Source organism: Sciurus vulgaris, assembly GCF_902686455.1.
Source record: "Sciurus vulgaris genome assembly, chromosome: 2".
NCBI classification, from domain to species: domain Eukaryota; kingdom Metazoa; phylum Chordata; class Mammalia; order Rodentia; family Sciuridae; genus Sciurus; species Sciurus vulgaris.
In genome coordinates, this window is record NC_136462.1 from 66,324,031 (window position 1) to 66,338,626 (window position 14,596).

The 14,596-nt window shown below is 32.8% G+C and overlaps 1 protein-coding gene across 7 annotated transcripts in view; it reads left to right on the top strand.

Annotated features, from left to right (window-relative positions):
- RALGAPA1 (Ral GTPase activating protein catalytic subunit alpha 1) overlaps positions 1-14,596 on the top strand; it is a 212,513-nt gene that overhangs the window by 48,772 nt on the left and 149,145 nt on the right. For all 7 annotated transcript variants that reach the window (XM_079119319.1, XM_079119316.1, XM_079119315.1 and 4 more), the window contains exons 10-12: positions 58-297; positions 9,172-9,366; positions 12,822-12,959. In XM_079119319.1, coding sequence (XP_078975445.1) covers positions 58-297; positions 9,172-9,366; positions 12,822-12,959 — 573 coding nt within the window. The remainder of the gene's footprint in view (positions 1-57; positions 298-9,171; positions 9,367-12,821; positions 12,960-14,596) is intronic.

Genomic DNA, 14,596 nt, shown 5'->3' on the forward strand with positions numbered 1-14,596 from the left:
AAAACCATATTCCCAGATAAATGATTATGACTTTGTTTCCCTTTGTTTTTATTTTAGAGAGCAGCTGCTAGTTTGGTATCCAGAGAAGAAAACAAAAATGATAATGCTGATAAAGCAGATAGAACTACAGAACCAGAACAATCTCATTCTAATACAAGCACTCTCACAGAGCGAGAACCTAGCTCATCGAGTCTCTGTAGCATTGATGAAGAACATCTCACAGACATTGAAATTGTTCGCAGAGTTTTTTCTTCTAAAAGAAGTAATGTAAACTTTGTCACAGAAATATTTCGTCAGGTAAAATGCCTCTCAGTATTTTTAAGTTGTAATAAAGACTTTAATATTGAATATATTGAGTTTTAGCTATTTAAAATTTATTTTTTTATTAATTTTTTTGGACCTTTATTTTATTTATTTATTTATTTATTTATATGTGGTGCTGTGAATAGAACCCAGGGCCTCACATGCCAGGCAAGTGCTCTACCACTGAGCCACAACCCCAGCCCACTAAACTTTATTCTTCATGAAGGTATTTTTTGAAGTTCATATTTAATTTTTAAAATTTATATCTAATCCTTTAGTGTGTTCCATTTGATTTTTATATATTTTAGTTTAATAACTTTTCAGGTCCTCATGCATGCTAAGCACATGCTCTACTGAGCTGTATCCCCACCACTTATTTTTTTCCCCCTCAAGTCCTTCTGTTTTTGGGGGGTTTTTTGGTGCTATTAATTAAACCCAGATAAAGCAGATAGGCATTTGTTAGTCAAGTACTCTACCACAGAGCTACATCCCCAAGTCCAGAATGATTATTTCAAATTTCTCACTTACGGATTGAAACTTTTCTATCATTTGACTAATAAATTATAATAAATTTGTTTTATCTTCCTTTCTATGATCAATACAAAGTAATTTATGAATATAACTGATATTCCATTGCTTTCATAGCTTCACTTTTCTTTTTTCTTTTTTCTTTCTTTCTTTTTTTTTTTTTTTGTACTGGTGATTCAACTCAGGGGTGCTTTTCCACTGAATTATATTCCCAATCCTTTTTATTTTTTTATTTTGAAATGGTGTCTCACTTAAGTTGCTGAGCACCTTGCTATGTTGCCCAGGTTGGCCTTGAATTTGCAATCCTCCTGCCTCAGGCTCCTGAGTCACTAAGATCACATGCATGAGCCACCATTCCCTACCATAGGTTCACCTTTGTCCTCTATAGAGCATTCTGAAATTAAAGTTGATTAGAGAAAGAGGAAATATTTAAAATAGATGGAAATTCCAAAATGTACGTTCTCAAGCACATAAAAATTTTGTGGAAAATAAACTGTGAAAATTCATTGCTCTTTCTAGCAGAAGTAAACATTATTGAGTTTTGTAGCTAGGACATCATTCAAGTCTTAAAATAAGTAAGTGGTAGATTTGGGACTAAAACATCCAGATCTTGATTCCTATAGTTGTTGGAAATTCAAAAACTCATTGAGTGATTCAGGTTTTCCATTATTGTGTCAGTTTGATCTGTTTATTATTTTCTAAGAATTTGTTTATTGCATTTATTTTCAAATTTATTAATATAAAGATTATTCTTTAACAATCTTTTTACTCTTAGAAGCATTTATATTCATGTTCTTCCTTTTCATTCCCACTAGTATTTGTGTCTTGTGTTTTAATGTTTATTTGTCTGTTATTTTGATTTTGTTTCTTTTAGATTTTTGCCCAGGAATTTGTTGTTTTATTAATATTTTCAAAGAATGAATTTTTGGCTTTGTTGATTCTCTGTGTATTATATTTGCTTTTTGCTTTTTAATTTTTTTCTCGTTATTTCCTTCTATTCTAGTTCTTCTTGATTGTATTGGTGGTTCTTTTCCTAGCTAATTAATTTTTAGACTTCATTTTTTCTCATCTAAATAATTTTAAGGTATTAATTTACTTAAATGTATTTTGAGCTGCATTTTAAACATTTTTAGGTGGAGTTTTCTTTCTTTTTTTGTGTGTATGTGTGCTACTGGGGATTGAACCCAGAGCTTAGCACATGCCAAGCAAGTGTGTAACCACTGAGCTACATCCCCAGCTCTTTTTACAATTTTATTTGAAGACAGGGTCTTATGATTCTCCTACTTCAGCTTCCCAAGTAGCATGGTAGCTTGTACAACTCCTCTTAGCTATATGTAGCTTTTTTTTTTTTTTTTTTTTTTTTTTGGTAATTGCTTAATCCTAAATATTTCTTGTTTTCATAATAAAATAATATCTTCTTTGACTTATTATGAGTTATTTAGAAGTGTTTAATCTTCCAAACATTAGATTTTTCTAGCAGGGCATGGTGGCGCATGCTTGTAATCCCAGGGATTCAGGATGGCTAAAGCAGGAGAATTGGGAGTTCAAAGCTAGTCTCAGCAATTTATGGAGGTTCTAAGCAATTTAGCAAGACCCTGTCTCAAAATAAAAAATAAAAAGGGTTGGGGGTATGGCTTGGTGGTTAAGTGGCCCTGGGTTCAATCCCCAGTACCAAAAAAATGAAATAAAAATAAATAAATAATTTTTTTTCTAGTTTTTTTTTTTTTTTTCCTTACAAGTTTCTAATGTGATTTTCTTTTGGTTCAAGAATATAGGGCTGGGGATATAGTCAGCTGGTTGAGTGCTTGCCTTGTAAGCACATAGGCCCTGGGTTCAAATCCCTAGCACTGAAAAAAAAAAAAAAAAAAAAAAAAGAATATAGTTTGTATGATACTAATTATTTAAAACAAGTTCCAAGGGAGGTGGGGATGGTAAGAGGAAGTATATTGGGGAGTAAAGTTGGTTGTATTTATTTGGATGTTTAAATATGTCACAATGAAGCCCATTGTGCTGAAGGATTATTTTGCACCAATAAAAATTTTTTAAAATTAATTTCATTTTTTATTTTAAATATATTTTTTAGTTGTTGATGGACCTTTATTTTCTTTATTTATTTATATGCAGTGCTGAGAGTTGAACCCAGTGCCTGACACAAGCCAGGCAAGTGCTCCACCACTGAGCCACAACCCCAGCCCCCCAATTTTTTTTAAATTAAAAAATTAATGTCCTAATATATAGTCAGTTCTCATAAATGTTCTGTATGTTTGAAGATGTACAATGATTTTTAAAGTCCTTTAGATGAAGGTTAAGAATTGTGGTGGTCAACTTTTTCTTATCTTACTGAATTTTTTGATTGACCTGACCTCTTAGTTATAAAGAGGAGCAAATTAAGATCTGCTCTGGACTGGGGATGTGGCCCAGTGGAAGAGTACTTGCCTAGCAAGTATGAAAACCTAGATTCAATCTCCAGCATGGCAACCGCCCCTCCAAAAAACAAACAAACAAACATGTACAATGTTTGGATGGTGATATGTTTGTTGTTTTTTTTTCTTAATAGTTATATTAATCTTTCTTTATTTTGAAACTGTGTAATTAAGTACATATAAGTTTATAAGTTATTATTTTACATCTTGACAACTCAAACAATTTATATTCGTGTGCGCGCGCGCATACACACATTGCTAATTGAGTCTGGGGCCTTGTTCATGCTATGCAGACACTCTACCACTGAGCTACATCCCCAGCTCTTTTTATTTATCTATTTAATTTTTTATTTCTTTTTTGATACAGGCTCACTAAGTTGCCAAGGCTGGCCTTGAACTTTAGATTCTTCTGCTTTAGTCTCCCTAATTGCTGGGGTTACAGATGTGCACTACCACACCTGATCCTATATTCCTTTTCCTCTGTTAGAAATTATTTTTGGTTAAAGTGTTTTGTTTACAACTATTTTGGGTATATATGCTACTTTCTATTAGAATTAGACTCCTATCTTATCTGTTTAATTTGATCTTTTAGTACCCTTGTAAATGTGGTTGGATTTTTAAAAATCTTGCTTTTAACTGTAACATTTGTATTCATTATAGTTTCTAACACATTTAGATTATTCATAATACTTTGTTCTTTTTTTCTGACCTTGTCTTTTTCTTTTTTCATTATCCTTCTATTTTTGCCTTCTTTTTAATTTATTTTCTTATTGCATACTTTCCCTGTTATTATTTGGTGGATGACTGTTGATATCAGACACTTTGGTTTCATAGGAATTTTTTTCAACTTTATTGAAGTTTTTTTTTTTTTTTTTTTTTTTTTTTTTTTTTTTTTTTTTGCAGTGCTGGGGATTGAACCCAGGGCCTTGTGCATGCAAGGCAAGCACTCTACCAATTGAGCTATATCCCCAGCCCGGAGTTCTGTTTTAAAATTTTAGCCGGGCATAGTGGCGCATGCCTGTAATCCTAGCAGCTCAAGAAGCTGAGCAAGAAGATCTTGAGTTCAAAGCCAGCCTCAGTAATGGTGAGGCACTAAGGAACTCAGTGAAACCCTGTCTCTAAATAAAATTCAAAATAGGGCTGGGGATGTGGCTCAGTGGTTGATTGTTCCTGAGTTCAATCCCTGGTACTCACCGTCCAAAAAAAAATTTTTTTTTTTTATAAAGCCAGTCACATAGTGGTATGTGCCTATAGTCCCAAATACTAAGGGACCTGAGGCAAGGGGATTGCTTGAGTTCAGGAGTTCAGGGTCAGCATGGCCAATATAGCAAGACCCTGTCTTTTATTTATTTCTTTTTTTGTTTGTTTATTTATTTACTTGGTACTGGGGATTTAACCCAGTGGTTCTTTACTACTTGGCTACATCCCATCCCTTTTTGTTTTTTCATCTTGAGACAGGATCTTGCTAAGTTGCTTAGAGCCTTGATTAGTTGCTGAGACTGGCCTTGAACTTATAATCCTCCTTGTGAGCCTCCCAAATTGCTGGAATTACAGGTGTCATACTGCCCTGTCTCTTACTAAAAAAAGAGAAATGGTGTATGTTTATGTTATACTATGTGTTGTTTTGATATGTATGTAGTTTGTGATTATCACAGTCAAGCTGATGAATATATCCATTGCCTTCATAGTTAGGAGTTTTTGTGTATGTTTGTAGTATAAACAGTTAAGATGAAATCTCTTAGCAAGTTTTGAGTATAAAATATTGTTAACTAGGGGTGGGGTTGTAGCTCAGTGGTAGAACACTTGCCTAGCATGCGTGAGGCACTGGGTTCAATCCTCAGCACCACATACAAAGAAATTTCAAAAATAAAATAAAGGTTCGTCAACAGCTAAAAAAAAATTTAAAAATATTGTTAACTATAGTTACCATGCTGTACATAAGATGTCCAGAATTTATTCATCTTATACAACTGAGTCTTTTGTACTGTTGGATCAACATCTCCCCATTTTATCCACTGCTCAATCTTTAGTAACAATCATTTCACTCTCTGCTTTTATGAATTTGACTTTTTTAGATTCTACAACTAAGCAAGATCATGTAGTAGCTGTCCTTCTGTTTGGCTTATTTTATAGCATAATGTCTCCCAGGTTCCTCCATATTGTTGTAAATGGCAGGAGTTTCTTCTTTTTTAAGGCTGAATAATATGCCATTGTATATCACATTTTCTTTTATACATTCAAACTTTCATGGTCACTTAGGTTGTTTCTATATCTTAATGCTGCAGTGAGCATGGATGTGTAGATATCAATTATTTTGAAATGGTGATTTCATTTCCTTCAGAAATATACCCAGAAATCAGATTGCTGTATCATATGGTAGTTCTATTTTTAATTTTTTGAGAACCTCCCATATTGTTTTTCCTAATGGTTGTACCAGTTTATATTCCCACCAAGAGTGAACAAAGATTTCCTTTTCCTTTTCTCTGCATCATCAACAATACTTTTTGACAGTCATCCATCATTTTAACAGGTATGAGGTGACATCTCATTGGTTTTGATTTACATTTCTGTGATCAGTGATTGAGAATTTCTTCATAAACCCATTGGCCACTTAGCACCTTTTAAGAAATGTCTGTTCAGAATCTTTGCCCACTTTAATAATTAGGTTGTTTTTTTGCTGTTGTTTGAGATCCTCATCTATTTGGGCCTTAATCCTTTCTCACATATCTGATTTGTAAATATTTTCTCCCTTTCCGAATTTTGCTTTTTCGCTCTGCTAATTGTTTCCTTTCTAATGCATAATTTTTTGCTTAGTATAATCCTACTTATCTATTTTTATTTTGTTGCTTGTTTTTGGTGTCACATGAATAAAATTATCACCCAGATCAAGGTCAAGAAGCTTTTTTCTTACATTATTTTCAAATAATTGCGTATTTTCAGTGCTTATATTTAAGTCTTTTATGTGTTTTGAGTTGACTTCGTATGTGTTGTAAGATAGTAGTTCAGAGTGATTCTTTTGCCTGTTAGATGTTCACTTTTTCTAACACCATTTGTTGAAAAGACTGTCCTTTACCCATTGTGTATTCTTGGCACCCTCTTTTGTGATCAAATGATCGTACATGCAGGGATTTATTTCTGAGTTCTGTAGTCTGTTTTATGGTGTATATGTCTGTTTTTATGCCAGTGCCATGCTTTTTTGATTACTGTAGCTTTGTGTAGTACATTTTGAAGTCAAGAAGTGCAAAATCACTAGCATTGTTCATTTTTCCTTTCTTTCCCCTGGTATTGGGGATTGAACCCGAGACTTCATGCATGCTCCGTAGTGGTTCTTTCTTGCTCAAGGTTACTTTGGCTATTCAGGGTACTTTGTTGATTGCCATAGAGGATTATGGCATATGCTAAATATGCTAATATGCTAAAATTTGGATTTGAATATCCTAGTGTCTGTCACAGTCATTTCTCATTATAAATTTATAAATTATTACTTTTATGTATTAGATTTTAGTTATAGCTAAATCAATATTTCTTTCAGGTCATCCTTAGTGTGTCAGTAGCATATTTTAGAATCTGCAAGGATAAATAAACTTTGTATAAGGATAACCTGAAGATAAGGAATATAATCTTCTACATTTTGGAATATAGTAAATATATCAAATCACTTGATACGTAGTCTTGATAATTTTTTTTTGATAGCATGGTCTTCATTTTTTTATAATTTAATAAATAATACATGGTGTTAGGAAAACTGAAATGATAGATCTAGAGATTGCTAATCTTTTATTATACTTTGTGTTTTTGGGTTTTGGGTTCATAACAAAATTGAGTAAAAATTATAGTGCATTTCCATAGGAATCTAAAAAAATAAGTTAAAATTTCTGTATTTAAAATAGAACTTCCTTGGAATTAAACTATTCTAATTTTTATAATTTAAATCTTTAAGCAAGGGTGAGCTGTTGCTACAACTATAAAATAAATAGTGCCATAGCAGGCAGTCATGATCAAAATGATTATGATAATGAATGTGCTGGAATATGAGAATGAGAAATCAGGAATAGATTTGTTCAATTGAGGAAAGTATCAAATATTTCTAGGGAATTACTAATATTAAATAAATCAAAGGATTGCTAAACAGCATTACACTGTTGAAATCACACATTAACTTTTCATCATTATCTTGGATGTGATTTTTTTTTTTTTTGCAAGTTTCATTGAGAGAAAATAAATTCATTTTTACCATTTAATTATTAAATTGGTCTATTGGATAATTCTAGTGCATCAAGTGGCAGGTTTTAGGTAAAAGGTCTTATGATTTTTAAAGTTGACAGTAACCATAGGTGATGGTTCTAAAATGAAAAAGGAGGAGCAATTTAATTGTTTTTATTTATAAATAAGTAGTAAAATAGAAATGTTAACCATACCACAGACATGCATAGAGAAAGGACTTTGAGTAGTAAAGATTAAGAATATTTTTACTTTTTTATTTTGGCATGTCAAAATTAATTATATGGTACTGTAAAAATGTAGTTTGTTGTTTAATTAAATAAATTTATTTATGGTACTGGAGATTGAACTCAAGAGTATTCTATCATTGAGTTGTATCCCTAGCCCTTTTTATTTTTTATTTTGAGACAGGGTCTTGCGGGGTTGCTGAGGCTGGCCTTGAACTTGTGAACCTCCTGCCTTAGTCTCCCAAGTCTGGGAATAGTCCTGTGCAACAGTACCTGGCAAAATGTAATATTTTTGTGATGAGGAAAATGATTACTTTTTTTTTTTTTTTAACATTAAGACAACCTAGAAAATATCTAAAACAAAGAGTAGCAGAGATACTCCTTTTAAATTTCTAGGTATTTTGCCTTATTTTTAAGTTATAGATCTTGATATATATATAAAATGAAATATAAAAGCTTTGACTGTTTCTTTATATGCTTAGAAAAGCTAAGCTACCTTGTTAAATGTTATTTTGAAGAAAAATCCTTTTATGCTGCTAGGAATTGAACCTAGTGGCATTTTACCACTGAACTACATCCCCAACCCTTTTTAATTTTTTTTTTTTTTTTTTTTCCTTTTTTGACACTGTGTCTCACTAAGTTGCTTAGGGCCTTACTAAGTTGCTGAGGCTGGCCTCCAATTTGTGATCATTCTCCCTCAGCCTCCTGAGTTGCTGGGATTATAGACATGTGGTTTTAAAAAACATTTTGTAGTCTAATTTTTATTTTTAAATTAAAATCTTTTTATCAAATTATATTTTAGCCATAATCTCAAAAAACAGTAATGACGTAAGTTGCAAAAGTAGTTTGTTATGAAACATTTTATTTATATTGAACTTTTTGCAGGTTTAGAGGGCAGATACTAGGGATTATTGAACTCAGGGTTACTCAACCATTGAGCCACACCCTCAGCCCTATTTTGTATTTTATTTAGAGATAGGGTCTCAATGAGTTGCTTAGCACCTTGCTTTTGCTGAGGTTGACTTTGAACTTGTGATCCTCCTGCCTCAACTTCCCAAGCTGCTAGGATTATAGGCATGTGCCACCATGCCTGGCCTTTTTTTTTTTTTTTTTTTTTTTTTTTTCCGTGTGTTGGGGATTGAACCCAGGGCCTTGCCAACTGAGCTATATCCCCAGCCCAATATTGAACTTTATAAGAGCACACTTTAATGAAACAAGAAATACTACCATTCTGAGATGGTACAAATGAAGCAAATCTTTGTTCCTTTCTCTTGAAGTCAGTGGCTACCCACCATAAACATTTATTGCTCATTGTATTTATTTACATGTTATTTGGGGATAAAAAAGTTTTTTGTGACAGTGAATAAATGAACTTTAAAAATTATTTATATCTCACATCAGATAGAAATGTGTTAGTGGTTTGTGGCAAAGGAAAAGATATTATCTCTATATCCTCTTTTTTTCACTAGGCATTTTTATTACCAATTTGTGAAGCAGCAGCTATGAGAAAAGTGGTAAAAGTATATCAAGAATGGATCCAGCAAGAGGAAAAACCTTTGTTTATGCAAGAGCCTGAAGAAATTGTGATCCCTTCTTCAGCCATACCTTGCATTGAAAATGTAGACCATGATATTTCAATGGAAGAAGGAGAAAAAAGAGAAGAGGTAAAATTACAAGATTTATGTATTTTAGTGTAAGTTTAATAGTTTCATTAAAGTATAATATGTTAACACATATACTTAAATGAGAAGGTAAAGATATTTTTTAGTATATTTTGTAGTTTAGATAATAAAACAGTTGTTATCTCAGTACTCTGTTGCAGAGTTCTGTGATGTCACAACTTTGAAGTTAACATTGAGGTCGTATACTGACTTTTTAAAATTATTAGCTAGATCAAAGTTAGATGCTATTATATTTAGAACTAAGGTGCTGGATAAAAATGGATGTTATACGTCATTCTTTGTGGTATGATTACCAAACTAAAACTCCCCCTCCCAGGGTTGTAGTGGCTGCCTTATGCTATGAATGGTTACCCAGCACAAACCACAGTATTCTAAATTCTTCCCTGAACTCTTTTGTTTTGATTAAAGAATTTGAAACTTCCTGACTTGATAAAATACAGTGGTCTGTGATAAGGAAGACTGGAGTTTACCCACAGAGGAGAATCAGAGAAAGGAATGTAGAGGTGACATTTGGGTCCCTGATTTCATTTATTCTTTAAGCCTGAAAGAATTCTTATCCTTTGGTTGTTTGCCCTTGTAGTAAATCACACTATACAAGAAACAGAAGCTGAGATGGTGTTAGAAAAACAAAAAGTTTATCTATTTTGTTGATTTGCATTTTCACCAAAAAAGGATTTTACTAAATCTGAACAGGAATAATTGTTTATTTACTTTGGTGATTAAATTTCACCAGTGGAATTTAATCAGTGTATTATAGTTGGAAAAAATAGGTTCATTTTATGGGGATACTTTGAATCTCTGGGTGTATACACATATGTAGAGTACTTTCCCCTACTTGTAAAAATGGGAATTTTAAAAAATTTTTTTGTACTGGGGATTGAACCCAGGGGTGCTTTATCATTAAGCTATATCCCAAGACCTTTTTATTTTTATTTTGAGACAGTCTTGCTAAATTGCTGAGGCTGGCCTCAAATTTTCAATCCTCCTGCCTCAGCCTCCCTGAGATTACAGGCATGCGCCACTATACTTGGCTTGGGAAAAATTAAGCTAAGAAATATAATTAAGACTGAGGGTTAGCTCAGTAGTAGAGCACATACTTATCATGCATAAGGTATTAGGTTCAATCCCCAGCATTTCCCCTGCAAAAAAGAATAAAAATTACAATTGAAGTATGTAAAATTAACTATATAAATTATGAAATGATATTCACAGTACTATTTGTTATATACCAAGGAAATATATATAAATATTTTCCCCAACTTTTGTAGTCATACTATGTCTGTATAATCCTTTCTTCAGGTATACCTTGCATTGAAAATTTTGTAGACCATGTTATTTCAAGCCTAACCTGTATTCTTTAAACAAGAATAATAGTATAAACTATCTACATATGTAGTTTAAAAACAGTAGAAGGAATGAGTGAGTGAGGGTGAGTTAATGATATAGGTAATGTGTATAACTGTGTTCTATTGGTTACTTAAATGGAACAACATTGTCATTAGAAATGTGAATTTTCAAAATGCCAGCAACTCTTTGTAATGGTATGCACCTAATCCAAAAGATATAATCATTCATTGAGTTACATTTCTGGTAAATTTAGTAACTATTAAAATCATTTAAAACTTTTTGTGTAATAATTATAAAATGGAAGTACGTTATAGATTGAGGTCATTATTCAGATAAATTCACAGTATGTGTGAGACATTTAAAAGACATTTGGAATAAAAGTGTGTGTGTGTGGTGTTTGTGTGTGTGGTTACAGGACTATCAAGTACCTTGTAGGATGTTTAGTATTCCCTGGTCCATCCCAGGATATATATAATAAATTCCAGTGGTGTATATCAGTTCTTGTGACAATAAAAATCCTTCCAAATTTCAAAATGTCCTCTAAAGCATGGTGTTGCCCACCTAGAGAACCATTCTTGGTAACATAAATATGAAAAGACATCATTTTCACTTTCACATAACTTATGGTTTAGCAAGAACAGAAATATAGTAAGTAGTATAAAATAATGTTACTGATAGGATCTTAGAACATAAAGGAGGAAATACTTGTACTGTACCTGGGGATATCAAGGAATGCTTCTTGGAGGAGATAGAATAATACGGGAAAGGAGAGACAAAAGGGAAAGAACTACATGGTAAGAATAACATCAATAAATGTGTGAGAAACCTTGAAAATATGTTTATTTGGCTAGCTAAGAATAGGTAGAGAAAGTGACAGAAAAATATAGACAAGGTTTCGATTTTGTTTACTAACTTGTATGCCATGTTAATGGACTTTGATTATTTTCTAGGCTCTGGAGAACATCAAAGGATTATGAAAAGATCATACTGACCCAGAGGAGAGGGTAGACTGGAAATTAGTCTAGAGGCAAGGGAAGGAATCAGTTAGGAAGTATTAGCAAAGTTCAGAAGTGAGGTGATAAGTACTTGCAACAGGACAGTGGCAGCTGCAATGGAACTATAAGGAAGAGGGCAGGTGTATTAGTTTCTTTGGTGGTAGAGCCAGTTGTGCTTTGATAATTGACTGAGAGAGATGAGTAATGGGCAGGTTTTTTTGCTTTACAACCAGGGTAGTTGCCACTGGCACATAAATAGGAATTTTTATTTTTTTACTTTATTTACTTTTATTATTTTTGGGGGTAGGAATTTTTAAAAGTGCAAGTTTGATCGTGATGGCTAAGTTGGCTGAATGGGTTGGTAGAAATGGGAGGCTGCTCAGATAGAGCTGAGTTCCAGTTACCACTTCTAATAATGGCAGAATAGTTGGTATCAGACTAAACCTCCTACATATTAACAGTATAAGCTTCATACAAAACATTTTTAAAACCATTCGAAAATGTTGGTGAATTACCAAAAGTAGGAACAAAGTGGAGGGAAACTTTAGAAAGAAAACTAACACTGGGTGAAATTTCTGTTTGTATGCTTTTTACTTGAGGAATTTCTAGTCTATAAGACTTGTAACAGCTTAACCTCAGGCAGAAAACTGCAATCTTAGTAGTTAGAAGTATTAGTATTAGAATAATGGGAATTTACTACTCTTAAGTAGGATAAATATAAATTATTTTTTATTTTTTAAAGTTTGGATTCTGCATTTAATTTAGAACAGAATTCATCTTTTATAGAGCTTTAAATACTAAATCCCATTCTTTAATGTGTGAGAGAATAGAAGGGAGTTTTACACATTAGATACATAGAAAACTGTCTCTATATCTGAAATGCTATTAATTCTAGATAGTCATTATGGATGATTTTTTTAACGTTTTATTTTTGTCGGTGAGACTCTATAGTGAATATAGATTGCATTCATAATCAGATATAAATTGTTTTGTCAGAAACTTGTTTCATAGTGGGATCTAATAATTTCATTTCCCTTTTTACCTGTTTTGGCATTCTTATTATTGAAATGTTAAAAACTTGATATTTTGCTTTAGGAAAATGGGACCAATATTGCTGAGCATGTTCGAAATTCCAATTGGGCAAAAAATGGCTCCTACCAAGAAGCACTTTGTAATGCCTCTGAAGAAGCCACAGAACAAAACATACAAGCTGGCACCCAGGCAGTTTTGCAGGTGGATTACTTTGTAACTATATTTTTAAAACAATATAATCATTAAATATTTCAAATATATATAGTTAGGATTTCATTGTATAGTATGACTTCTAAAATGTAATAAATTTGCTGCCTCAGTTATCATTATGTTATATTTGTGGTTTTTCTTTTTTCCTTTACTTTTTAAATAACTTTATTTTGTTTATTTTTATGTGATACTGAGGATCAAATCCAGTGCTTCACATGTGCTAGGCCATTTTTTACTTTATAATTTATATATTGATAAACATCACATAGACAATTCATAGATAAGAAAAGTTGTTCAAGTTTAGTACTGATAAAGGAAGAGCAAATTAAAACAGGAAAACAGGACTGTTGTGATTCAGTGGTAGAGCCTTTTGTCTAGCATGTGTGAGGCACTAGGTTCGATTCTTAGCACCACACATAAATGAATAAAGGTTCATTCACTGACAACTAAAAAAAAGGAGAGCTCAAATTCTTAAAGGAAAACTTTATATATATATATATTTGGTGCTGGGGATTGAACTCAGGGGCACTTGACCGCTGAGTCACATTCCCAGCCCTATTTTGTATTTTATTTAGAGACAGGGCCTCACAGAGTTGCTTAGCGCCTGGCCATTGCTGAGGCCATAGGAGGAACTCATGATCCTCCTATCTCATCCTCCCAAGCTGCTAGGATTACAGGTGTGTGCTACTGCACCTGTTTTTTGTTTTGTTTTGTTTTGGGGGCGGTGCTAGGAAGTGAACCCAGGTGAACCCAGGGCCTTCTGCGTGTGAGGCAAGCACTCTACCAACTACAATTTTTTTAAATGAGAATATCTCATATATATAGGAATAGCAGAAAATTCAAATCTCACAATGAGAAAATGAGAACTCATACACTTCATCAGTATTGAATTTGAGCATCTTTACTCATCTATGAATTGCCTATTCATATGCTTTTTTCCAAACTTTTATATTGGGTATTTATCTCTTTCTTAAGGATTTGTATATGTTTATTATATTCTATTTTTTTTGTTGTTCATTTTGTTTTGTTGTGGTGGTACAGAGGATCAAACTGGCCTTGGACTTGCTAGGCAAGCATTCTACTACCGAGTTAAATGACCAGTCCAGTTTGTTTTTTTGTTTTTTGTTTGTTGGTGGGGAGTTTGGTACCAGGGTTGTTCAACCACTGAGCCACATCATCCCCAGCCCTATTTTTTTCTATTTTAATCTATTGATAAGAATATACTAATAGATAGATACTTGTATGTTAAGACATTCTTAAATTTCTGGAATAAAGTCATGTGCAGTGGCACATGCCTATAATCTCAGCAACTCAGGAGGTTGATGTACGTATGCAAGTTCAAGTCCTGCCTCAGCAACTTAATGAGGCCCTAAGCAACTCAGTGAGATATTGTCTCAAAATAAAAAGGGTCGGGAATGTGACTCAGTGGTACAGTGCCTCTGGGTTAAATTCCCTGTACTCACTCTCTGCTAAAAAATTCTGGAATAAACAGGGCTTGGTATAAAGTACTATAATTTGTCCAGTTTGAATTGTTAGTATTTTTTTCAGTATTTTCATGTAAATGTTCATAAGAGATATTGACTTTATTTACTTTTCTTATCTAATCCTTGTTTGTTTTTTCGATGATA